This window comes from Rhinolophus sinicus, linkage group LG07, assembly GCF_036562045.2.
Source record: "Rhinolophus sinicus isolate RSC01 linkage group LG07, ASM3656204v1, whole genome shotgun sequence".
NCBI lineage: Eukaryota > Metazoa > Chordata > Mammalia > Chiroptera > Rhinolophidae > Rhinolophus > Rhinolophus sinicus.
This window is the reverse complement of record NC_133757.1, coordinates 97,352,148-97,379,481: the sequence shown is the minus strand read 5'-3', so window position 1 is coordinate 97,379,481 and position 27,334 is coordinate 97,352,148. Positions and strand designations below refer to the sequence as shown.

General features: G+C 49.7%; 1 protein-coding gene across 4 annotated transcripts in view; it reads right to left on the bottom strand.

Moving 5' to 3' along the window:
• The window catches only part of FAM167A (family with sequence similarity 167 member A), a 42,557-nt gene that overhangs the window by 10,844 nt on the left and 4,379 nt on the right, over positions 1 to 27,334 (bottom strand). The window contains exons 2-3 of one of the 4 annotated variants that reach the window (XM_019733174.2): positions 25,284 to 25,383; positions 11,444 to 12,232 (exon numbers count right to left, since the gene is read on the bottom strand). In XM_019733174.2, coding sequence (XP_019588733.2) covers positions 11,444 to 11,812 — 369 coding nt within the window. In that variant the 5' untranslated portion in view covers positions 11,813 to 12,232; positions 25,284 to 25,383. Of the gene's footprint in view, positions 1 to 11,443; positions 12,233 to 12,564; positions 12,703 to 22,273; positions 23,739 to 25,283; positions 25,384 to 27,334 lie in introns of those variants that run through there. The other 3 variants (XM_074338342.1, XR_012498134.1, XR_012498133.1) reach the window with 3 other exon arrangements.

Here is a 27,334-nt window from a genome sequence, read left to right as displayed (position 1 = left end):
TGTCCTCGACGGCAAGAGTTGAGCTCTACATATACGACAAGGTCTTTGATTTGCAAACTTGGAAGGTCGTAGGCCAAATTGCCATCTTCATGGGTGAGACTGGCCTTGGGGAAAGATGGGGTGATGAATGCTGATGGGCTCCCAGATCTGTCCCCAGAGGCTCTGGGTTCTAGTCTCCTAGGGTCTGAATGTTCCTATCTCCCCCAAATTCCTATATTGAAACCTAACCCTCAGTGTGATGGTATTTAGAGGTGAGGCCTCTGGGAGCTGATGAGGTCATAAGGGTGGAGCCCCCAGGAATAGGATCAGTGATCTTATAAGAGACCCCAGATTGCTCCCGTGCCCCTTCCACCATGTGAGGACACAGTGAGAAGTCTGTGACCCAGAGGAGGTCCCTCTCCTGGTTGTGCTGGTACCCTGATCCTGGACTTGCAGCCTCCAGACTGTGAGAACTAAATAGCTGTTGTTTATAAGCCAGCTCATCTGTGGTAGCCGCCAAAAGGGACGCACATGCTGTCCTAGTCCAACCCCTAATGAGAGGAGTGGCTCTGAGCAGGTGAGGTGATCTCTTTGTGGAAAGGAGATGCTGATCACCTCTCCCTACCTCATAAGACTGCATTCTGGACATGAGGGGGGCGCTGGACACTATCTGCCCAAGAAATGAATTCTGTGCCCAAAAGCAAGCGCAGGAGAGATGGGCACTGCTCCCAGGTTGGGAAAGACAAGCGCAGATTAGCACATCCACAGTCACCTCTCACCCAGCACCTTTCACTCACCTCCTCACCAGTCTCCTCCCTGCCTCCCCTCCGACTCTCTGGACTCAATTCTATACTCAACAGGCAAATGGGCAGGTCTCTTCCCTTCTTCAAACCTTCAAAGGTCCAACCAGCCCTCCTGGCTCCCCTGCTCTCTCTAGCCTCGGCACTGCCATTCAGAGCCCCTCACCCACCCCCACGCCTCCCGACCGCCTGCCATCACAGCCACACTGGGTCTTTGTCCCCTCCCCTACAGACATTGCTTTACACCCCATCATCCTTCAGGTCCAGGTTAGCCTTTGCCTCCCCATCCCTGCATGTCGGGTAACACACCCCACCATGGAAACTTCTGTCATAACACCTACACATGCCACTGATGGTGCCTGCTTAATCACCTGCGTCCCCACCAGGGTTTGGAAAACATCAAGGAGACATGAAGACTGTGCGTTCACTAGGACCATCCCAGTGCCTGGTGTGTGGCTCTGGTGTGCGGCTCTGGTGTGCAAAAGCCATTTGTGAAAGGAAAGGAAAGGGAAGGGAAGGGAAGGGAAGGGAAGGGAAGGGAAGGGAAGGGAAGGGAAGGGAAGGGAAGGGAAGGGAAGGGAAGGGAAGGGAAGGGAAAGGAAAGGAAAGGAAAGGAAAGGAAAGGAAAGGAAAGGAAAGGAAAGGAAAGGAAAGGAAAGGAAAGGAAAGGAATCTCTCCAGAGCTAAGTCTTGATTTTCCATAGCTGGGACAATCCTGAGGAAACTATTGCTGACTTTCCCACTCAGGCTGCCCTCCAGGCTTGCGGGGAGCTAGCAAATAGAATGAACAGAGCATTGGCTCGTGAGGCCAAAGTCCTTCTCTACCACTCACTGGTGGTGCGATTCTGGGCAAGTTGCTAAAGCTGTCTGAGCCTCAATTTCTTTATCTGTGAAATGGGCATAATAACTCCTGTTCTGAGAATTAAATAAGTAAAAAAAAAATAAGACACTTAGTATGGGACATGGGGTTCCATAAATATTAGTTCTACTTTATCCCTTCTTCAGAGTCACAGAGCTAAGCATTCAACTTATCTTTTTTGTTGTTGTTATTATTTCCCACATGACACTCTCGTCTCTCCTACTAGGTTATAGGAGTTCTTGGATTCTGAACTTCCCAGCTTGGAAACTAACCAAGTGGAGTTTCCCCTCTGATGCTGAGCAAGCCCATGAATCTGACCCAGAGGGGACGTGACTCCACTGACCAAGAGGATAGAGGGCTGCTGCTGGGAGGGGAGCTCGGTGGAGTTGAGTCTTGTGTAAGTAATTAAGGCTCCCACGCACCTGCGGTTTCTATATATAGATTCCCAGCTGTGCATTCAATCGGAGGTGAAGCAAATCTAGTGTCTGCTCCACCTTCCAGGCATAATTAAGGCCATTTTGCTCTCCAAAATCATTTTACACGCCATTAGCCTGGAACCTGCCTTCTTAGGAAGAACAGATGGCTTAGGCTTCATCGGCTGGAGGGGCCTCAGCGCAGCCTGCAGGACTGGGGTGAACTCAGAACCCATCTCAGGAGAGTGCTGTGCCTGTGGAGCGTCTGTGACCTGGCCCCCTCTCATGTTGCAGAGTTAGGGGAGAAATCAGAGCTGCCCCTCCCCCCGCACACACACACCCTGTGTGCTCAGGAAGGTCTCTGGAACTGTTGAGGACTGTGAAATGTGGTGACCACTGACCAAGAGGGCTGCTGACATGAGAGATGAGAAAGGGCGTGGGTGGAGAGGGCTGGGCTGGAGCCTGTGAGCTGCTGTCTGACAGGCCCTCACAGAATCTCTCCTCACATCAGCTTCCCTCATTGAAAACTGAGGGTTGACCATCCCTTTTGTTCCTTGCTGCTCTAAGATTTGATGGTTCTGTTCATAATTCTAACTAGTACTATTAGAATTAGCACCATCAGAAAAAGGTTTTGTCCTCCTCGGTCACAGGTGCTGGTGGGGTGCCTGCCCTGGGTGGGAGCTGGGTGGGAGAAAGAAGCTTCTTGACCCACCTGGGACCCACCTTCTCCCCTGGCTCCTGAGCAGACTTCACGTTATAGCCTGGCCCCGGTGGTAGAGAGGTGTGTCTCCTGAGTGCCAGGCCCTGGGTACAGACTTGGAAACTGTCTCCACGCTGCTGACGCTTAGCCGCCTTGAGTGAACCTCTCTGTAACTTTCCCTTGGCTTTTGTCTGCTCACTGGGTTGTGTCTGGTTCAGGCTTGCATCCAGGGACTCAACTAACACCTGCTGGGCAGTGCCCAGTTTTTCCGGCCCCTGGCAGTAGCCTGGGGGCAGGGGGTAGGTCCAGAAGCTTGCAAAATAATACAGACCTCGGAAAGGAATTGTCTAGCCCAGGGGCATGGCTTGGTCTTGAACAAACCCTTCTGAATCTATCTGCCACCAGACCTGGCCTTTGTATGAGAACAAAGGAGACAGAAGGGACTTCTAGGAAGGAGGGCAAAATAGAGTAAACTTTGGAGAGTAGCAGCCCAAAATCCCAGGAGTTCATAGAATGTGTTGAATGAGCATAAAACTTCATGAAACACAAAATGCACTCATGCTCATTAGATCACAGGAGCAATTGTCTGTTTAGCAACTGTACAGAGCAGGGGTTCAGAGGTCAGCAGATCTGGGTTTCAGTCTCTGCTCTGCTGGTTGGTCTTGGGCAAGTTATGAGGTACGGTCACAAAATATGGTGAATGTTTAAATAAAAAAAAATTATTACAGTGAAAGACACATTTTCCCCTCAAAATACTCCCCTTGGCTTCAAACACACTTATCTCATTGTTCTTGCCACTTTCTGAAGCAGTTCTGAAAGTCCTCTTTAGTGAGTGTCTTTAAGTTGCGCTGTCGTGGCTGCCTCAATGCCTCGAATCGATTTAAAACATTTTCCTTTCATGGTCATTTTGACTTTGGGGAAGAACCAGAAGTCACCTGGTGCCAGATCCGGTGAATAAGGTGGATGAGGACACACTGTAATGTTTTTATTTGACAGAAATTGCTGTACCAGAAGCCATGTGTGACACAGAGCATTGTCATGATGGAAGATGAAGTATAGACACTCAGGAAAGAGGACTTCCAGAACTGCTTCAGAGAGTGGCGAGAACAATGCGATAAGTGTGTTTGAAGCAAGGGGGAGTGTTTTGAGAGAGCATTAATGGCAGTGTTTCTTCTACTGAAATAAATTTTATTTATTTAAACATTCACTGTATTTTGTGATCACACCTCACACTTTACCTCAGTTTCCTCTTCCATACAATGGGAATAATAATAGTGCCTACCTTAAAAGAGTGCTGTGAGAATTAAATGACCATGAAAGGAAAATGACCTATAAATAAATGTGCAAAACCTGGCACCTGACTGTTCCAGGAACTCAGCAGTCACTCACTGCCCTTCCGCTCCTGCCTTCTTCATCCATCCTTCACAACACCCTGCCAGGTAGGTATTGTTATCCCTATTTTACAATGACAAACCCAGGGCTACATGAATTGGTTTTCCTAAAGTCACACAACGAGGATGTGACAGAATTTGACTGGAAGTCCAATCCAGTTAGAAATGGTATGCTTTGCCCACTCTGCCTATGACCAGCTAACAGGCCAGTTGCATGAGAATCACGCACAGGCACTTGTCAAGTTCCTGACATCACCCCTGATGTATGGAATCTGAATTTTTATGAAGGGCCACGAGGGATCTGTATTCTTAACAAACGTCCTGGTGCCTCATCCAATAGTCACAACACACTAGCATGTTGTGTAGTTATTATAACTGTAATGTCCATCATGCCTAAAGATGTGAATCTGGTTGCTGAGGAAGTTAAGGATTTGTATATTTCCCTTTGGCTAATTTCACTGTCTGCTGTACGGGCACACGGTGGCCACTCATCACGGACCTCAGCTCCCCCAAGCATTTTGGAACCATATTTATTGTACCTCTAGTACTGCTCTTGTCACACCGTGTCACTGTGTTTACATGTCTTTCTCCTCCACAGGCGGGGAAACCCCATAAAGACAGGAACCCTGTCCCTTCACCTGGGCCCCCACCTGCACCAGCGCCTAAGCCGAGGCACTCAGTGAACACGAGTTGTAGTGAATAGACAGAGGATTGGATCAACGTACCCCGGGCTGTCTGGTACAGCCCAGGACCACCTTGTGCTGTTATTCTGGCTGGGTACGGCCATCAGGCCTCTTCTCCTTCCCTTTCCCTTCTCTTCTGCACGGCAAGGCAGCCAAGAAAAGGAAAGGAGGCGAGACCTCCTGATTCGCGGTCCGCTGCATCTCATTGGTCAACAGCCCCCACCTCATCAGCGCTAATGCTCCATGGGGAATTTCTGGGGCGCACGGGCCTCATTTTTCTTATCTAGGAGGTTCAATGCTTTTTATTTAATCTGAAGACTACAAGGTAGGGAGTGTGTACCAATCACACTGGCAAGACAGAGGAGTTTCGTTCTTTTCTCTCTCTCGTCTTTTATTTTTATCTCTTTTTCTCCCTAATTATATATACTATATTCCTATTTTAGAAATTTCATAAACTACAGAAAAGTCCAAAGAATCATATTAGCTCCCAGAAAGTAAAGATGATTGCTGTTTCATCCTATTTCCTTTGCTGACAACTTTGTGTATACATTCTTCAGTAACCACTAAAGGGCCAGATTCATAGAACAGAATTTTCCTCCTGCAGGTTGCTGGTGTGGACAGGCTGAAAGCCTCAAGCCAGACTGAGAAGACTCTGCCTGCGGCTAAGAGACACCTGAACTAAAAACTCTCTTGTGAGGGCTGGCCCAGTGGCTCAGGTGGTTAAAGTGCCGTGCTTCTAACACTGAGGTCACTGGTTTGATTCCCACATGGGCCAGTAAGCTGCGCCCTCCACAACTAAGATTGTGAACAATAGCTCTCTCTGGAGCTGGGCTGCTGTAAGCAGCTGGAGGATGGTGTGGGCTTCTGCAAGCTGCCGGGAGTGGCCGGTGGCCAGCGTGAGTGGCCAGGGAGCTGTGTCCTACACAACTAGACTGAGAAACAACAGCATGAAGGGGGGGGGGCAGAAGAAAGGGAAAAAACAAAACAAAAAAAGCCTCTCTTGTGAATCAAACCAGCTTGGCTAGCAACTCCCTGGGCGGCTCTGAGCAAGTTATTATCCTTATCATAGAACAGGCACAGCTGCCCTGACATTGCTAAAGGACTGTTATGAATCATAGCTAATAATTCTATAATCCTTTACATGTGTCCTGTTCTGAAATTAATAGTTTTAAATGCAGGCTTTTTGACAACTCATGGCCCCAGTGATTTGAACATTTGATGTGAATACCTGTACTTCATACAAAGGAAAGAGATCTGGATCCAGAGCCAGGAGATGAGGGTCTAAGTCTTAGTTTAGCCACATCCTTGCCTTTGACCTTGGGTGAGTCACTTAACCGCTCTGACCCTTAGGTTCATGATCTTTCTGAGCCTCAGTCTTCTCATCTGTAAAATGGGAAGAGCAAATACTTCCACACCTCACACAGGATACAGTATGTAAAATACTCCCCAGATGGGAGGTATTAACATGGCTGCCATCCTCACATTTCTCACCTCCATCCCCATCACAAGATGCTTGGTGGATCTGAATTGTCACTTGGCATATCATTCAGCAGAAATGGGTAAGATTGGCCTCAGAGGGATGCCTGTACACTCTACTCATGCTTGCCAAGCGGGCAGCATAGACGGGAGAGGGTTAACCAGGAAAGGATGAACTCAAGCTGCCACCAGGAGGGGCCAGTTGAGTCCAGGTCCACCCCTTCCTGCCACAGCAGGCCCCAGAATGATGAAAACTTGTCAGGCTTCTTCTCCCTTTCTCTAAAAACCATAAACACCTTTCAGGGGCTCTGTCTGTGGGGATCCAACACCTGTGTGAAGCTCAAAGAAAAATATCTGTTGACGCCCAGGGATTCTCACCACCAAGACAACCCCTTAGGAAGCTGGAATGTTTTTTGTTTTGTTTTTAGTTTTGGTATCATACAGGCCAAGTAGAAGATTTCTCCCGTTTACCTTTCAGGTTGGCAAGGGAAACATTTCAGCAGGATTAAAGGGCGAAGACAGAAGAGAACATTCCTTTTTCCCCTAGTGCTGCCAGCTCTGGGCCCAAACACAGTCAGAGGCCTTTGTGATATGTTCTGAATTCCAGACTCAGTCAGAGGGCTGAGTCCCTCAGCTTCAGGGTTGTGCCCTCTCTAGCTCACCCCTTCCTTAAGCGTTGCCCCCAACCCCACCTCAGGCCACTTGGCCACCTACGGAGGGTGGCCTGAAGGTAGGAAGCTGGAGGCTGCCACCTTTTGGCAAAGTGAGCAGCCCAGAGCAAGCAGAGTTGCACAATGGCCACCTCACCGGGTTCTGAGTTGGTCTCCGGTCTCCATCTCCCACAAGCAACAAGGCTGGGCATCAGCATGGAGAAGCCAGGAGACCCAAAGCCACTGAGTGCAGAGGCAGCAGCCCTGCCCGAATAGCCAGATGACAGCATGTTTTCTGAATACTCAGGAAGTCAAAGGTCAGGCCTTCCTAGCTGGAGGACTAATGCCAACAGGATTTGAAGAGCCCCACCTTTTTTGTGTCCCTCAATACATGAACCTGAAAGAAAACTTATTCTACTTGCAGGTCTCTGGGGGCTGTCATTTTCCCTGCAGTGGAAGGTAAGAGGGAGAGTGGACCCCTGAGGGAGCTTTTGGGACCCTTTACTCACTGCCTTGGAAATAAGTCAAGATACAGACAGTCATTCTTTGCCTTTAAGCTGGAGGAGACTTGGGGGGGGGGCAGGAGAGGGGGAACTAGCTGATCCTTCCAGACCCAACATTGCCTCTAAAACAGGGGTGTCCAAACTGTGGCCCGCAATCCATTTTTAATTGGCCCGCAGCAAATTCCAAAAATATATTTGGTTTACTTAAATAAGCCAGGTGAGGCGATATGTACTTCACCTTGAGTGAGTGGCCCGGCTGTTTGTGTATTTTATCGCATACGGCCCTTGGTGAAAAACGTTGAAAAAAGTTTGGACACCCCTGGTCTAAAAGGATCAACATTGACAACAAAGCCTCACTGATTGCAGTAACTGCTGCTGGGGCCACCTCACAGTGATGGTCAGAGAAACATTCAGGGCCTGCCCTCCACGGGGCACAAACCCACAAGTGAGCCAAAACTTCAATCAAATTGAGTGTTTGGCTTTGCATAGGGAAAACGGCCACACAACTAGTCCGATTTTGAATGCTTCCTTGGTCAAGTCATGAGAAAAGACGAATTTGCACATGAGCCTGACAAATTGGCATAGAGGGCTTGCCCAGGTGTAGAGAAAACTTGATGCTGGGCTTAAAATGAAACAGGTTACTTGAGACTGCTTTCATTGGGTTAAAAAAAAAAATAGATTGACTTTTAATGACACCTTGAATGTGTTCACAGATGATGAATTAGAAAAACAAATAACTTGAAGTTTAATGTCTTGACTGAGACTTAAAATCAGGAGAATGGGTTTGTTATTCAAATGTGGAAATCTGTTTTTAATCCAATCAAAGGATTTTAAGTTGCCGTGTTACTGTTTAATCTCCTAACTGTGTGGAATTGCACGTTTGAGCTGACCAGACTGCCAGTCTGGGTTTGGGCTGCTTTTGACCTCAGACATACCCTCTTCTGAACGAGTTCAGTTCTTGGACCCTCAGTGTGGAATGCTGAGGGCGGTTCCCGGAGGCCCATTCACTGGCTGAGGCCCAAGCCAAAAGGGCAGTTATGGCAGGGACAGGGCTCGGGGTGCAGGCTTGGGGATCCCTGGGGCTTTCTCTAAGGTCCCTTCTTGGTCCTCTGGCCCTTGTCTTTCATACCTGCCCTTCAGTCCTGATTCTCAAAGTATAGTGGGTAGACCAGCAATCTAGCATTACCTTTGAGCTTGTTGGAAACTCAAGACCATGGACCTTATCCTAGACCTTTAGGAACAGAATTTATATTTTCACAAGAGACCGGAGTGATCTGTATGCGCATTAGAGTTTTCGAGTCGAGTCACCAGTCACCGCTCTAAGAGATACTCTGCCACACAGCTGGAGTAGGCATGCCTGACCAGCCCCGGCTGCCAGAGGGCCACCTCTCCAGCCTTATCTCTCGCCTCTACCCAAGGTCTCTGCTCTCAATTGTGAAGGCTGAGTTCAAGCTCTGGCACTGCCACTTATTAGTCATTTAATTCTAGGAAGGTCATCTGATTTCAATGAGCCTCAGTTTACTCGCCTGTAAAATAGAGACAATAACTGCAATGACACAGGTCCATTGTAGGAATCAAAGAGATAATGGAGTGAGGGCTGGGACTCTGTCATTCAATCTTGTTTCTCCCTCCGCCCCCATGCATTCTGTTGACTCCTTACATCTTTGTGAATTTATATTTTTAGGAATCACACCACAAAGTCAAATATCTTTGGAAGATACTATGCAGTATGGTGCAACCAGATGGGCCACTGTTCAAATTTCTACTCTCTCACTTACTCTCGGAGCCTTGGTTCCCTCCTCTGTAAAATGGGGGTAACAGGAAGGTGATGTGACAGTCGGAAGAGGTAAGTAATGTATGTGATGTACCTCGCATACAGTAAACACTCAATTAGTGACAAATCTCAGTGGTATTATTATCACTATTATTACTCAACCCTGGTAGCACAGACACATGGCAGGAGGGTGGAAAACATCACGCAAATATAAAGTATTAGTAATAATGCTGATATTCCCTGTATTTATTTAAGACAGCTTTTAGCAGCCAAGTTAGTCCTGACAATGAATGCTCCTCTCTCCACTTACAGAGTATTATTACTCTACATATTACCTATGGTTGTCCTTGAACTGGCCCACCTTCCTCCTCTCAGCCAGCATCCTCTGACCAGGGCACTTCGTGCTGCTAGGCTTGCAGTGGCTGGGCAAGGAAAATGAGCATGGCCTGTAGGTCTGTTGCAATGGTTGTTGACCTTGGCTTTACCTGGGAGCTTTACAAACTGCTGACACCTCGGTACCCCTAACCCAAATGTTCGTTTGATCGGTCTGGGATATGGCCTAGGATTTGGGAGGTTTCAAGGCTTCCCGACAATTCTAATATGCACCCTGGGTTGAGAGGCACCGCTCTCATCTACAGGATGAGGAGAGCTCCAGAGGACTCCCTACTGGTTTACACACAGGGAATTCCTTCTCTGATCTCCACCCCAAAGTGGGGCCCATGGAGAATGCTAACTTAGAAAGCAAAAGCATCTGCTTCCCAAAGCAATAAAACCTCAAATGAACCCTAAACCAACAAACTGAATCCTTGGTTAATGGAAATATTTTTTGTTCTTCTTTCTGAAAACAAATGAAAGTAGTTCAGCTACAGGAATTTAAACAGCACCTTCCAGGGTCCATCCCGGCCACGGAGAGTCCATCTCTCTTCACCCCCGTGAACACCCAGTAGCGATGGAGCGTCTGGTGACATAGCGAGAACCCACAGGTATCCCGTCTTTTAGGCAAACCAACTAACACTCCAGTTACTAAAGACAGACATAGTAGAATGGAACATTTTAAGAAGCAGTCTCAAAGATTAAAACCAAAAAAATATTTACAATTAATCAGATGCCCGATTTCCTCACCCCTACCTGCCCCACTCCAGTTATTTACTTCAACTTACGGGGAATTCCAGGCCCCAGTAGGGGTGTATTTTTTAGGATTATGCAGAACAAACCAAGCAGGCCTATCCTGTTGACCCAGGAGATACTAGCGGCTCTGGCGGGCAGTTAGCTCTTAATTGCTGGCTCACCTGTGGCCAGAGTGGCCTGATAGCACACATGTGACCTGGGCCGCAGGTGATGGGGAAGGTTAGCATCATACCTGGCTCTGCTGAGAGCCTGCTGTGCCCATGGGCAGAAATAAGGTCCAGCTGCTGGCCCCAGCTTCCACACCCCTACCCATTGCTTACACTCATTTCACCCAGACACTCTCCCAGGCCTGATTTCTGAGCAGATTCCTACTCAGCCTCTGAGGCCCAGGCCAGAGCCTCCACCATAGGCCTAATCAGCCATGCTGGCCTCTGTGTAGCTCCTGCACACGGCTCAGTATCAGTAGAGTACTGCTGAGCTGAGCCTGGGCCACTTACAGCAGTCTCCCCATAGCTCTGTGCCCCAATGGCTCTGCCCTGAGCTCACCCCACTGGGCAGCACAGCACTGTGGGTGAGTAGACACTCACGCTTGCTGACCAGGTGGTCACAGGAGCCGGCCAGCAGCTTGGGTGAATGGCAGGGTGAGAGAGTTTCAGAGAGAAGGAGGGGCAGTCACACTCCAGAAGTCCCGTGAGAAGCCCAAGAACAAGATTATAAGACTCTGATGCCAGGAGTGGCACTGGGGAAGGTGGAGGGCACCTCCATGGGCTCAGGTTCTCAGGGGCAACACTTGCTTCCTCCATCACCTCCTGTGATCAGGGGCTTATTGACACATGAATCTCATGTAACCATGTACTAATAAGGTCTACCCTTGATTTAATCAGAAGATGACAGATGTGCAACTGGGAGAGGTACAGATGGGGAGGAGAGACAGAGAGACAGAGAGACAGAGGTGGAGGCAGAAAGACAGACCGACAGAGGGAGATGGAGACAGGGAGATACACACACACACACACACACACACACACACACACACACACACACGATGGCATCTTTTCTGGGGACCCTGGGACGGGCAGCCACTTACCAGTTCCTTCCTGAGCCAGGCTATAGCTTCATCAATATTCTCAAAGCCTTCCAGCTTGCCGGTGGACCGGGTCACAACATCCTGGTTGGCGTTTTCCTTAGGTGGAGGATGCGGCCTGGGCTGTTTGGTGGAGAGGGAGGGCTGCCCCTCCTCACACTCCCCCTGCGCAGCAGCCGGCCTCGGGAAGGGCCATGCCTGCTCCTCTAGCCTGGCCTGCCATTCCAGGTAGGAGGGCCTGCGGGTCTCCAGCCTCAGTTTTTCAGTGAGAGCCTTCAGGCTCCGGAGGTGGTCATCGGGAAGTGGGGCTGTTCCTGCCGGCCCTTCTTCCCCCACCACCACTTCTTCTACTTGAATCTGGGGCACAGACATTCTAGAATCTTGCCAGGGCAGCCAGACATGGGAGGTGGTGGGGTGGCAAGGTTGGGTCCCACTCTGGAATGGTCTCAACCAGCTGGGGCCAAGGCTCCTGAGGGCATCGCTGGGGTGGGAGCAGCTCCCAGAGCTGAGAGAGACTGAGAGAGCTGAGAGAGACTGTGGGTGAGCCACACAGAGTCCCTCTGGAGCAGCTGGGGAGCTCCGGGCTTTAAGATTCTTCCCGGAGTCCTGTGGGCGCCATGCTTCACAAAAGGCAGGAACAGACAAGTGTTAGCAGGAATCTTTGGGGGCAGCTTTGCCAAGATCTATCAGTCCTGGAGGTGCGGGCAGATCAGAGACTGGCAGGGAAGCTGGGCTGAGCTCCCTCCTCATGGGGAAGGGCAGGTGGTGCGAATCTGCTGGCTGGTGCTGGCCCTGCAGGAAGGATTGGGTGTCAGTACTAATCCCTTCCTTTGCACGAGGCCTGTGTGCTCCTGAGCTCCCAAGGAGGGAAAATGGAGATTCACAGAGGTTCAGCGACAGGGCTGCTAATTGCTACTTCAGGACTACAAGGGAAATGATGCAATGCCTTAACTTGATGCAGAGAGGTTAATAATAAATCAATACTTTGTATACTGTTTCACCGTTTATGAAATGCTTCCCCCTCTGTTATCTCATTTAATCCTTACTGCAAGTCTGTAGTTACTTGCTTTTGTCCCAATTTTATCCCTGCGGTACCTGAGTCTCCCAGAGATTAAATGACTCACCCGAGAGCTCCCAGCAATTAGCCAGGAGAAGTCCAGGTCGTCGGAGTCTGAGGGCTTATGTCTCTGAGCGGCAGCTGCCTGCAGGTCCCCAGGCAGACACAGGTTTGCTGCTGGGTCCACAGACCACTGACCCCACCCAACCCCACCCCACCCACCACAGCACCCATTTTCAGGCACCAGCACTTCAAGGCCAGTCTTACTGCACACTCTCAGCTTCTTCCTCCAAGAACAACACCTTACCTCACCTCTTCAGAAGAGGAAGCAAATAAACCTGCAGCAGCTGAAGGAAGAGACGACTGCACTCAAGGTAGATTGTTAAACCAAGCAAGGTGGTGACTCACCATTATAGAGAGATGGTTCTCACATTCACCTGAAATGCCCACTGGGCAAGGGCTTCAGTGCTCTGGTCTGATTTGGCCTCCCCACGTCTAGGGAGGCGGTTTGAGCCAAGGTATTTGCCTCATCATATCAGGGCACGGGGTAGAGAAGTCACTCAGAGTTAGAACTAGGCCGCGGCCCCACAGCCTCTGGGCCCACAGGGACATTTTGGACAGGGTGCATCAGAGCGGGAGATACCTGACTTGCCCTGGGGAGAGAAGGTTTTGGTTTTCAGGGTGAGTTTTAAATATCTGTGCTGAGGGCATGCAGCTATGAAAAATAAGGAAGTGATATGGAATGATGTCCCAGATAAAGCTTACATACAAAAAACGAGACATGAGCAGCCTAGAGAGTATGCCACCATTGGTGTGGGACAGGAAGGGAAGGAAGAGAGATTTGTATTGACTTGTATGTACCTACAATGTTCTCGGCAAGGAGGAAAACGGAAACCAAGAGTTGTGATTGCTTGTCTGGGGTGATGGGAACTGGGCACTGGGTGATGGTAGGCAAGCAGAGGAGGAGGCAGAGAAGGGGGGCGGAGGGCGGGGGCAAAATCAAAACCCAGGCTGGGCCACCCACAGAGGTGTGTGGCTCCTCTCCAATCTCAGCATGGAGATGCTCAAGAAGAGCAGAGCTTGCTGTCTATTCCAGATGCTTCTATAATCCCCATTTGCCATGCAATCTGACCAGAGAAAGGCTGGCTGCCCTTCCCCACACTCTGATACCCCTGCTTTGGGGCATCCCTGAGGAATAAGTAGGAATATTCCACGCCACCTGATGGCAGAGAAAACTAGATTGCACCTCCAGCCACACATGTGACAATCTCCTGAGGAATTTCCACAAACATGGATTGCCAGGCCCCACTTCCGGGGATTCTAATTCAGTTAATCTTGGGTGGAACTCAGGCATCGGCATAGTTTTAAAGCTTGCCACAGAGTCCAGTGAGCAGCAGGGTTGAGAACCACATGGCCTTAGCTGTAGGTGCTGTCAGGCTAGCTGAGCCTCAGTTTCTTCACAAGTAAAATGGGGTCATACCGCGTTTCCTGGAAAATAAGACCTAGCCAGACAATCAGCTCTAACACATCTTTTGGAGCAAAAATTAAAATAAGACCCGGTCTTATTTTACTATAAGACTGAGTATAATATAATATAATATAATATAATATAATATAGTATAGTATAGTATAGTATAGTATAGTATAGTATAATATAATATAATATAATATAATATAATATAATATAATATAATATAATATAATATAATATAATATACTACCAGGTTCAAAATAGTATGATATAATGTAACATAATATAATACCGGGTCTTATATTAATTTTTGCTCCAAAAGACGCATTAGAGCTGATTGTCCGGCTAGGTCTTATTTTTGGGGAAACACGGTACTAACAACATCCTAGGTCTGGGGCATCGGCAGAACTAAGTGTTGTCCACACTCTCTGTAGGTTTAGCACGCTCTGCAAAGGTAGGGTGTTCTCATGGGTGTCTTTCCTGTCACACAGGCTTCTTTAGAATCTCTCCAAATCTAAAGGCCTATTAGCTGCTTTCTGGAGCCCCTCCTAGGCGCCATCAGCCTCTTTGCTGAGGTGCCAGAATCTGTTTTGAGCGTGCCTTGGGGCAGCTTTCCCCTATAGGGCTTCTTCCCACTGACACAGGAGCTCTGATTATTTCCAGTGATACTTTTTGGAGAGGATCTAATTGCAGAGAGCCATAAGCAGATGACACTGATGGGGAGTCTCTCCCAGCTGCACCATCACCACAGAGGGCAAGGCCATCCGCGGCTGGAGGGAGAAACTGTTAGGGAAAAGTCTTCTCTTTCAGGTGGGCAACAGCTACGATTTGATGACTTTACGTAGCTACCTCCTCGGGAAGGGGGAGCTTATTTTAATTAGCTCTTTCTTAATCAATCCGGAGAAGGCCCTCGAAGACAGTGTCAGGATAACCTGGAGGCATTAACAGAAGCACCAGTGCGCTGTGAGTCAGCTAATGATGATTCTTTGATCCCTTGACCTTTAGGGAATGTGTAAAAGCACCCACGGGCCCATCACTTCTCCTCTCAGCAGCCCTGAGAACAGGTGGGATCATCCCATTTCACAGATGAAAAAAATCAAGGCTGGGAGAGATGAAGGGACTCCCCCGTGGCCACAGGTGGGTGCCGGCAACAGGACTTGGGCACAGAGTCTTCTGACTCTGGTCAGCCTCTTTCTACTCCAGAGAGCGGGGGCCTTGGGATCAGACCCCTGGGGTCCCCAGTTCTCTGATCATGGGCATGTCGCATCATGACCACTCTGTGCTTCTGCGTCCTCTTCTGAGAAGTGGGGGTCACCAGGACTGACTATATAATTTTCCAGGCCCAATGCAAAATGAGAACGCAGGACTCCTTGTTAAAAAGAATGAAGAATTTCAATATGGCGACAGCAGAGCATTAACTCAAGTGCAGGGCCCCAGGGGTTGCCTGGGTCCCTCCTTGCTCATGAAGCCAGCCAGTGGGGTAATACTATCAACGTCATAGGTCATTGAGAGGATTAAAGTAACAAATATAAAGCCCTTAACATGGTGTCTGGTATACAGTGAACCCTAGACAAAGTCACACTTTAAATAAAAAATATTCTTAAGTAGATAAGACCTATGAGTGCCACATCAGTCACATCGCCAGACAGATCCCTTTTGGCTGCACTGAGCTGTCATCCTGTTGGTCCCTGACCTGCTGGGCAGCGGGAGCCAATCTCGGCACCGTCCCATCCTTCCCTGGAAGCCAGCTGAGATGAGATCGGTTGGCCCTCACCTCCCCCTAGATTTTCGGGTCTCAACTGCATGTTCATCATGCCCTGACTAGCAGGTCTGCCTCAGGAAGAAAAAAGAAGCCCAGCTTACAAAAACACCACACTATAACCTACTCCCTTCCCTCCCTGCTCACATTTTAAACACCCCTCCCGATGGCTCAGGGCTTCAGGATGACCCAGGTTTGACAGTGTGTTAACCACCTGGTGAGAGCAAGGACCGGGGCCAAATATCTTGGTTCTGGCCCCAGATCTGCTACCAATAAGCCAAGTACCGGGGATCAGCCCTCTCCTCTTGGCCTCAGTTTCCTAATCTATATACTGGTGCCCCACCCCCACCCCCAACCCCACCCCCACCTGCTTCATAAGGAGGCTGTGAGGATCAACTGAACTCTTGTACCATGAAAGCTCTCTGCACACTGTAAAGAGTGGTACACACCTGAGAGGCTCGTGTCAGGAACTTTAGGAGGCATGGGCTCACGTAGCAGGCGAGGGCTGAAGCTTGACTGCCTGCCATTGTCCCCAGCATGCCCACATGACCAGGATTTGCTGAGACAGGATCCATTGTCCTGGTCCAGACAGTGTTCCAGGGAACATTTGCCTCTCTCGATGTCCCAGTGCCCCCCCCCCCCCAGTAGGGTTTCTTCCCTCCCCGCCAGCTAGAATGTCATCCACGCAGACCACTCCAGGGGTGACTGAGTTGGACCCACGCTAAGATGGTGGAGAGGTGCCAGCCAGGTTCGGGGGAGCAGAGTCCAGCACCGACAGCTTCCTGGGCTAGAAGGGCCGTGGGGGTTTTCCCTCCATCTGGACAAGCAGGGAGCTGGACGGTGCAGGCCCTGGGCAGAGTAGCCCTTCAAAACCTGGGCAGACAGTCTTTCTTTACATCTAACCTACGTCCTTCCTGCTCCAGGGAGCACATTTTCTGTCTCTCTTTCTAGGCTTTGTAAAGATGAAGAGCTGGAGGAGGAGAGCCAGACCCGGGACCCAGAGCATCCGGAAAAACAAAGTCAGACCATAATCCCACCAGGCCCAGACGTGCCCCGCCAGGCAGGCCCCCCAGCTGCAGGGGAACCTGAGATTCCGCAGCAGAGGACCAGCCCTGGGGCGGGGAGGGAAGTGTCAGTCTTTCTGCAGCAGGGACATGCCTGTGCCCCGGGACCTACACTGCCCACAGGCACTGCTGTTCAAACACGCTGCATGACTCGTTCCGGCCCACAGTGGCTGCCGGGAGCGAAGGAGGCCCTGCCAGCCATGAGCTAATTCTTCTGTCTGCTGGAGGAGCCAGGTGGGGGCAGCTCGCTCATTCAGCCAACACCTCATCTCATGATGACCTAATCTGTTCACTTGGACAACTTTCAAACCCACTTCCTAGATGGTCTCTGAGGGCAAGAAGGGTGCAAGGGGCTGCTCATCCGTTCTCTCTCTCTCTCTCTCTCTCTCTCTCTCTCTCTCTCATAGTGTGAGCCCATTTCCTGGCAGTATTCTCACTCTCTATCACCCTATGTTCTAAGAAACTAAAACACCAACCCTTTCTGTTTGGATCCACAGGCTTGTGTCTGCTTCTTCCAGTCTTGGGTTCTTCCCTAGACCCATTTCATTTCTTCTCCATAATACACAAACTTTCCAACACTCCTGTCCTACTAAATATCACGCTTTCACAGCCTGTGACTTTGCACAAGCTGTTCCCTGGAACGCCCTCTCCTCCCTTGTATGCTGTTCTCAGGAATTCTCTCCTTCAGTTTTCCTTAACTTGCCTGAGCTCTGTGTGCCTGGGATGCATGAGACAACATCAGAAAAACAATTATGTCATCACAACAATATTAGCTAAGCTTACTCAGAGAGTACCATGCCAGGCATTGTTCTAAGAGCTTTACACGCACTAACACATTTAATCCCCACAACAACCCTATGAGGCAGGTGTCATCATGGTCTTCACTGCACAGAAGAGGAGACTGAGGCACAGAGAGATTGGATAGCTTGCCTGAGGTCACAGAACTAAGAGGGGAAGCTGGGATTGGAACTGAAGGCTGGCTCCAGCCTGGCTTGTAACCACGAGGCTTACTGGCCTTCTCAAACCATCGCACGTCTACTAGAAACTTTCTTGATGGTCTGCTCTACCCAGACTCTGAGCTTCATGATGGTCTCCTCTACCCAGCTTTGTATCCGGGAACCTCCAGCACGTAGCACCATGCTGCTCTCTTTAAGCATTCATAGGATAAATAAGCAAATAGGTTTCCCCCAGCCACTCCCACCTACTCGCTGCAGCCTATACTCACTCAAGTCTGAGCCATGCTGGACCGCCTCAGAGAAGCAGAGGGGACCTGGGCTTCCCGTGACAGCATCCTCACCACCTGTCCTCATGACACCTGCCCTGACCTCAGAATCCAGACACAGGCTGTCAGGCCCTCGAAAGACAGGAACAGCCTCACCCTGCATCAAGGACCAGGACAGGGAGCTGGCACAGAGAGGGCAATGTAGCACCACAGGTACAGCTCGAGGACCTCCTTGCTGTCCAGCATCACGAGGTAATTTCTACTCAGCAACACCTCCCTCCTTTGGGAAAAGCATTTCTTTTTCCTGTGTGGAGCCCTCCATGTGCTTCCCATGGGACTGACAGGCCCTCTCTTGCCCAGCTGTGGTCACATGACTCCAGCTGAGCCAATCAGAGCCCTCCTGGGTTTCTGTGCCAGAACCATCCTGAGCCTGTGTTCCATGGCTGTCCTGGGGCTGCTGGCTTGCCATCTCAATCACCACAGGGAGAGGGTCTGCCTGACGAACGAAGACAAGCCGATGAGGGAGGTAGAGGCCCACAGTTAGGCCCTGTTGGAAGCCATCCCACCTGACCTTGATTATGTAGCTTACATGTTCTCTGTTGCTTAAGCTTCTTTCAGCTGGGTTTCTGACATTTGTAACCAACATAAGCATGTATTGGACAAAAAATATAAAATAACATGGTGCATATTTGTTGATATTTGTCTTTTTTTTGCTTGTTTGTTTGCCATATCCTGTTTTTAGGGAGCTCCCCATTTTGTGTGGGACAGCAGATAGGCTGGGCACCTCTCCCCTGAAACCAGAGCATCATATCATCCCTCCCTCCTGGCCACCTGGTGCCTTGGCAACCAGGTGCAACCATGTGACTTGAGCTTGGCCAATCAGATGTCCAGGCCCAGGCCTCTGAATCTGGTGTGTAAAGCCAGGTAGAGGGACAGTTAGGGGTCACTTGTGGCCATATCGAGCCTTCGAGGCAGATGTGAAGGGTGGGGTGGAGGGGGATTAATCTCAGCTAAACGACCCCTGGTAAAGAACTGTTGGAAGGTATGATGTTGTAATATAATAAGAAATACATGTTTGGTCTCTTTCCCCAATTTCTGACACAGAGCTCCTAATCTTCTAGGTGATGAGATCGGTAAGAATACTTTTTGTTATAATGTCTGGTTTTTATCCCCAGTTCTTGAAACAACTCTAAGCTGATAAAAGTGTAAAGAGCATCTTTTGCTACTCATAATAAGCCCCTTTCAACCCCACCTGAGTTTATGTTAATGAGCTGACTTTTGGAAAGCCCCTCAGGATGGGGGCTGGCAGCCAGGGTAACCATGTGATTAGAGAATTGGCACTTTCAGCCCCACTCCTAACCTCTGGGGAGGGGACCCGGCTGGAGGTTGAGTTAATCAACAATGGCCAATGATTTAATCAGTCATGCCTGTCTAATGAGGCCTCCATAAAAACCCTAACTGAATGGGTTCAGAGAGTTTCCAGGTTGGTGAAAACATGGAGGTGCTAGGAGGGCAGCACACCTGGAGAGAGCATGGAAGCTCTGCACCCCTCCCCCCTACCTTGTGCTGTAAGTCTCTTCATCTGACTAGTACATATAATAAGTACATGGTTTCCTAAGTTTTGTGAGCCATTCTAGCAAACTACTGAATCCAAAGAGGGGTTTGTGGGTAATTCCTGATGTAGAGCCAGTCATTCAGAAATACAAGCGACAACCTGGCACTTGCAATTTGTGTGTGAAGGAGGGGACAGTCTTGTGTGACTGAGCCCTTAACGGGCAGAATCAGATACTAACTTTAGGTAGATAGTGTCAGAATGAACTAAATTGTAAGGACGCCCACTTGGTGTCTGCAGAGAATTGGAGAATTGCTTAGTGTGGAAAACTCACTCACACATCTGGTGTTCTGTGGGTGTTGTGTGAGTAAAAACCTAGCATCCCACTGAGTTGGTCTCTGACGGATCATTTAATTTATAGGGTCTCTCACCTGTCTGCTTTCCAAGCTGCACTTGGGTCTTTACCTCCTGCCAGTTCTGTGAATGCTTTATAATAATGTTATTTTCTGTTGCTTATAACCAAGAGTCCTGGCTGAAGTGAGGGGAAACATACAATTCATTGGGGAGGCAAATTACATAACTGAGGGCAAAGCAATGTCATAAAATAGTGTGACTCCCCTCCCCACATTTCTATGTGTCCCTTAAAGGGAACTGGTGCCACCTCCAGTGAGAACCACAGGGTGGATGACCATTGTCCTCTTAAAGAAGAAGCTTTTACTCAGAGTCCATCTGTATTCATAGCTGATATGTTTCCTAATTTATAATCTACTACAGGCAATGCATGATGAGGACGTGATAACAATTTCCGTATGTGTAAATTTACACTTACACTGTTCCTTCTAGCAGAAGTGCCACCCAGGCAGGGGTCCTTGTGCATAAACTGACATGCTCTGTTTTTAGGCCTGGGGACACACTCAGTACGCTCAACAGAGGAGCCACAGACTGCTGTGCACACGCGTGTGAGGCCCTGCCCACCATCAGGCTGGCCCCGGCCTCCAGCAACAGAACTGCTGTGGATAATAGACAATGGTGGGGACATGAAGGCAGGATGGGACCCTTACAACATGCCATCCTCCTGCCAGACCTGCCTTGCTAAGGAAATTCAGATTCTGCAGGATGCTTAGCCACAGTGTAGCCAATTCATTGCAGAAATGTCACTGCAGGAGACAGACCACAGCAGCAGGGCCCACTCCTGGGGGACAGTGCCTCTGGCTCTGTATCTGCTGCTGCGCCTTCTGCCACCTCTTCTCATTCACCTTCTCCCTCTGTGGGCTGTCACACTCCTGAAACAGGTCAGAGGGGTCACTCCCGGAACCCAGCACTTCTGTTGAGCATGCTGCATGTGTCACCAAGCCAAAAACCCTCATTAGAGAGAGTCATTCCCTGAGCTCAGAAGCGGCCTAAGGACAGGCAGCATTGCTCTTCCCTGTCCTCTGCCAACCCTTGTGGGGAGGCAGAGGGCTGCAGGAGTGGGAGCTGAAGTACCCACACTGACTTCCGGTCTTAGCCAAGCCAGGTCCCCCTCCCACCTCTCAGCTGAGCTGCGGGGCCCCACCTTCTACCCCAGACCAAAGCAGGGCCCATGGGCTGACCTGAGAGTGGGTCAGAGGCTGATAGGGCTGAGAACAAAGGGTGACCTCAGCTCCCCCCAGGGGCAGGTCTGCACTCTGAGATCAGAGCCACCTCCAGTGGGAGCTGTGGGACTTGGGGAGTCACTGCCTCCCCTACCTGGATCTCGGTCCCTCTTTTGAAAATGGGGTGTTGCAGCATCCACCCTGCAGAGCCATAGTGAGGATGGAAGGGCTTGGTGGACTATAATGTGTTTTATAAACTGAAAAAAAAATGCAGGGTGGCTCAGGCCACACTCACACCTGAATCTTTTTCTCCTTTTTTTAAGCAGCTGATCCCTTTTTATCCCAGGTGGAACTGTGACAAGGGTCGGGTATGTGGATGTGGAGCTGTGACAAGGCTGGCTTTTTGGTCAGGGTTTAATCATAAACCCTGATGCTTATCTTAAACAAGGATCCCGGGGTTGGGACTCAGGACTGACCTCCAGGGTCGGCTGATGGAGGCTGTGAAATCTCCGTCTGTGTTCTGCAGACTTGCAGGAGTGCTAATGACGGGGGCTGAGAGGTTGGGGGCACAGCCCTGCGCCCCACAGAGCTGCCCCCTGGAACCAGGGAGCTTCAGGGAGCTGCCAGAAAGCATGTTTCCACTCCTTGTCAGAGGTTGCCATGGTGACCGAAGCAGGAGGGGACACCCGCTGGTCTGGCTCTACACAGATTGTCTTTCCCAGCTCGTCATTATTCGAGGTCTTGGTCAGAGCCGATGCTGGGAGCGCCTGAGATGGGAGAATGACATTGTGCAGAGGCCGGCCCCTTAGCACCAATTATGTGTGGATGGTGGGACACTGTGTGTGTTTGTAGGTAGGGGTGGGGGGGGATTATATTGCTGCCTATGTGCTCTGGGCTTGCAGTGGGGATGCCAGGAAGGGAAGTGGGGTGGTATCAGGGTTGTGTGACAGTGGGGTCTTTCTCAAATGCACCGGTGATCTAGACCTCAGGGGTGAGCATAGCTGCTAGAGCTGCATACTGCCCGGTCAGGACAACCCTCGATTTTCTGCTTCCTGGAAGTCATCCATTTGCTACCTGGATCACTTCTCCCATCCTCCTGGCAGCAAACCGTTGTGAAAATCCAGCCATTTCTTCTAAGAGTCTGAGGCTGTGTTCCCTGCCCTCAAGCCTTGGCTCTATCTCCTGACTTCTTGATTTCACGTGCCGCTTAACTCATGTCTGCTCAGATGTCACCTCCACACAGAGGCCAGCTCTGACCATCCTATCAAAATGTCCCTGCTTCATTTTTATTTGTAGCTCTTATCACTCGTATAACTATGATGTGATATGTCGACCTGTTTACCTGTTTATGGTGTGTCTCACCCACCAGAATGGAAGCTCCAGGAGGGCAGTGACTGTCCCTTGTTCACTGTGGTGACCCCTAGTGCTCAGAACAGTGCCTGGCACACAGTAGGTGCTCAATAAACTTGTTAAGTGAATGAATAGATGAATGAATGAAGGAGGATTTTCTGGGCAGTTTGTTTCATCCCCTTGTTCCTCTCTGGCCCACCTGGGAACTCCCTGCTCCTCACCAAGTTTAAAGCTCTGCTTTAGAGCTCAACTGAGGGCTTGCCTCCTCTTCTAAGCCCTAGAGGACCCTCCCCACACACAGACACCTTCCAGGCCATTCTTTGAATTCTCCTGGCACTGGCTTCCACCATGCTCACTGCACATTGGCCTGTACGACCTTGAACTGTGATAGCATCCTGTCCCCCTGATCAGATGTCTAGCTCCTCAACGGGAAGGGCATTATTTCCTCTTTTGTGTGCTGAGCGCAGGGTTCTGCCAACAGCAGATGTTCAATAAATGCTGAGGATGGAGATGGTATGAATCACTGAACACATTCTAAATGGAATAGTTCACACCCCCAGGTGGCTTCCTACCTGGGAGAAAACCACCTGCAGATTCATGGGTAAGACTTTCAAAGTCAGAATGTTTCTAGTGAAGTCTGACTTGAGAGCCAGGGTGGCTTGGGAGGCTGGTCTCAACTCTTTGTTTTATCCTTCCCCTATAACCTCATGTTTGAATTTGACTAAGTCTGAGCCTAGTTTACCACCTCATTCTACGGTCTTTGCGCTTTCTGGATGGAACTGATCATTTCCTCCCCTAATAAGTGTTTTTAGCACTTTTCTGCACCAGTCTTAGGCACTGACCATTTGTCTTCGTGAATCATAGTACTTAGTTACATTCTGATGTGCCTGTTAGGTGGACAGATATGTCTGTGTTCAGCATCCCTTCTGTGGGGACTACCCCTGTATCGCTTCAGGTGGTCTGTGAGTCATAGCTTTCTGCTCATCGCCCCTACCCCCAGGAACACTTATGTGACCCAGACTTAGACGTTCGTTTCAGCCCATACTCTGGCAAGAGTGGCTGGTCCAGTGGGTGTGCACATGGCCAAGCAAGGCCAGTCTGGCTATTTTAATGGGATTTAAATATAGACACTTGGAGAAACCAGGTGTCTTTTCATCTGGGGTAGCTTGGCTGGAAGGATATAAACCTGGAGTTTCCAGGGTCCATCTTTCTTAAAGAGAAAGGATGTTTGTGGTAAGAAGGAATAAATCTTTGGGAAGGAGAGAGAGAGGGAGGGAGGGAGGGAGAGAGAGAGAGAGAGAGAGAGAGAGAGAGAGAGAGAGAGAACAACATCTTTTGAGCCATTGGACCCAGCAGAACCCAAAGACCTAAACTTCCCAATTCTATGCAGTAAAAAAATTCCCTCCTTTGTTTGAACTAATATAAACTGGGCTTCTGTCTCTTGCCATCAAAGGGATCTGAGTAACCTACCTACACTAGACTGTGATATCCTAGAGGGCACAATCTGTCTCCAGTCTTCCCCACACATCTCATAGCTGTTTGCTTGGTATATCTATACAGTTCAACTTTAATGTATATTTTCTGTACAAATAAGAGAAATAAATAAATGCCTATGCCTCTTTACCTGAATACAGGGACAAATGAAAATTCTTAGAATCAAGAGGTAGAGGGGAAGAGAATCATTACTCAGGGCTACTGTGGGCCAGGCACTGTGCAAATGTCTACCTGAACTCTTGAAATGACCCTGAGATAGGACTAGCATTACCCCTACTTGATAGGTCATGGCAAGTAAGTGAAGAAACCACCATTTCAGCCCAAGTCGTCACAACTCCATGGTTGTGACCATGTCCCCAAACGGCTTCATATGTAATAAAGTGACAGGAACACACACTTTATAGTATTTCAGTGTTTTAAAGCCCAGCGTTGTTAGGAATGCCAGGGGCAAATAATAACATTTAAATATTCTAATGGCACTGTTTTGTTTTCTTGTGAAATTGATCTGGGCAGACAGGCGGATAAGACTCAAGCACTGAGACGGAAGTCCATCTCTGCTGATGCTGGTGAGTGAAGCTAGTGGAGCCTAAGGGTCTCTCTCCAGGGCGAGAGCCCTTCTCTGAGGGCAGGGCCTGGTGGTGAGAAGACCTGAGTCTAAGGAAAGTTCTGCCATTCCCAACTGTGAAATTCTCCTGGGCAAGTTACATGACTTCTTGGAACTGGAGCGAAGCACCTGGCTTGGGACAGAATTCATTTCCTTTGTCCATGGTGTTTCTGTGGGTGGGGGGTGGGAAGAGGGAGTATAGTGGTTCCTGGGCCAGTCCTGGGGCAGCTGTGATGCCCAGACCTGAGGCAGCCCGTGTGGAAGGATAGGCAGAGGGGTGTGAGGCCCCTCCGGGACTCAGAAGGAGGCAGGGGGACCCATGGGCTGTACTCCTCTCTCCCCCTGACTCTCTTGCTCCAGGCAGCCCCAAGCCACCTCCCACCTGGGACCCAGCACTGCTACTGGGAGAGGGGAATGAGACAATCATTTGGACACTCCGCTGGGGTCAACAATGGAAAGAGGCCCTGGCCTGGGAGTCCGCCCCAGAGACCCTGTCCTACCCTGAGTGACTGCTGTAACTCACTTCCCCTCTCAGGTTCCTGCTTCTCCCCCTGGGAAATGCGTGATTTGGGTGCAATGACCTCTGTGCTTCCTTCCACCCTGACAAGCACAGAAGCTAGAGCACAGCACCTGTGAGGTTGTGGCCATGTCATGGAGCCACCCCCATCGTGAGCAGGGACAGAGGAATCCACTTACCCGTGTCCTCCCAGCTGTGTCTCCCAGTACAGCTCGGTTTGCAATGTCCTGTGCTGACCGTTGCACTTTAGTTTATCATTCAAAGCTTCCGTTTGCACACCTGGAATAACAAGAACAATCACAAATATTTTGAAATCACACTGTAGTTTACACATTTTTTTCCCCACACACGATGGCTTAGGCTGGAGGAGTTTTCCCGAGTTAGACCACAGAGCAACCGCAAACCAGAGAAGTCGCCAGACTTGCCCAGGTCACACAGCACCATTAGTGAGGCTGGCTGGGTTTGGATTGTTCTGGACTCCAAGTTGAGCTTCTGTTATCTCGAATCCAGGGAAACCTTGTTTTGTCTTGCTGGGATATTGTGAAGTAAGAATCTGTAAAAATACTTGTGAAGACCTTTGCACATTCAGAATGCTCCATCTGTGCTGAATAATTGATGGCCTCTGCTCTTGGCTGCTTGGAGCAGACACACAGGCTGGGAATGTGGAGACCTTTCCTATCATTTTGCCCAGTGAATGAAGTTGCTGAGAAAATCACCAAGAAAGAGTTGTGCTTCCCTGTTGGTGGGGGGAGGCCCTAGCTCCTGGGAGCCATAGATCTAATTTATTGCCTCACTGAAAGGAGAGGAGAAAGTACAGGACTGCTGTAGGGGGGGGACTGCTGGGCCACCCAGAGTCCCTGCCGTGTCCCTTCTAAGGCTTCCAGGCCCTGGGAAAGGGCTGCTTTGCTGTGACAGGCAGGGAGAAAGGTGCCTGGGAATCTGAGAGTCTGGTGGGGAGGCGCAGAATTAGCCATGGGAAAGGCAGAGTCTGAAGCATGAAAACGCCTGACTAGGCAGAGATACCCAGGAGGAGCTGAGGCAGCCTGTGGCCACCCCAGCTGATAGCTGCATGTGACCACAGGACTTTTCTGGCCACAGGCCATCGCAGCAGGGATTAGGGAGCAGAAAGTAGACACAGAGTAGCCTTTAAGGCAATTTGCAGAGATCAAAGTAGTACGCAGTTCGAGCAGGGGTTCTGGCTATAAGAACAAGGAATGGGTCACTGAAATTCAGGGCACCATTTCACAACTAATGACAGTGGGGATGTACATACTCGCATGTGGGGTGTAGCCCACCAAAGTGTCTCCTACCTGGCATTTGTCTCAGCCCCCAAACAAGGCAGATTTAGGACTATCCAAATCCACAGGATAATTGGCTCCGACATCAAATGAGCAGAATCAACAAACTCCAGCTCAAGTGGGATTTGTTCTGATGGCTGGCTTTCTATTTTACTCTGCATTACAAGTTCCAAAACTCAATGGTTTCACAAGGACTTCCTAAGAAGTTTCATGTTGTGCTCTGTGCTTATGTAAGTCACTTCACTTTAATACTCTGTCTGGGCATGCTGACCTCCCACAGGGGTTGAAGGGCCCTTAGAGTTTTCCTGTGGGGGTGGGGGGTAGGGCCCGTCCTAAGGACACTGGGGGTAGGGAGTTGGGAGTAGTTCCCATGTGGCCTCAGCCTGGATAGCAATGTTTCCTGCTGCCTGCAGTTAATCCAAGGTGCAATACTGCCTTTACACTGGGGCTTGGAGGGGACATTTGGCTCAGGCACTACACAGGCATAACAGAAAACGGGACGTGTGACCTTGCTCCACGCTTGTGTCAGCTTGAGCTGAACTTAACAGGGCTTCTGAGCTACCTGAGTTTACACTTCACAGAGGGAAGGAATCAGGAGCAGAAGAGACAGATGCAGCAAGTTAGGGATGGGACAGGGCTGGGTGCTGTGGACGTGGGTTGCTAGCCCAGCCCTGACACTTACTAATCTTATGACCTTGGGTCATTGATTTAACCCCCAAGGGCGTCAGGTTCCTCATCCATGAAATGGGATCATACTGGAACCTATCTCAAAATCTTGGAAGGATCCAAGAGATAGACTGTATGCAAATTTTTAGTTATGTCTCTAATAAAGTGTCACCTCTTGCCCATGACAGCTGTTGGCAGGACCTCTCCTGGGCCTATCAAAAGAGAACAGCTACTGAGCCTCTAAAGTTAGTTCAAGCGTAGCTGTG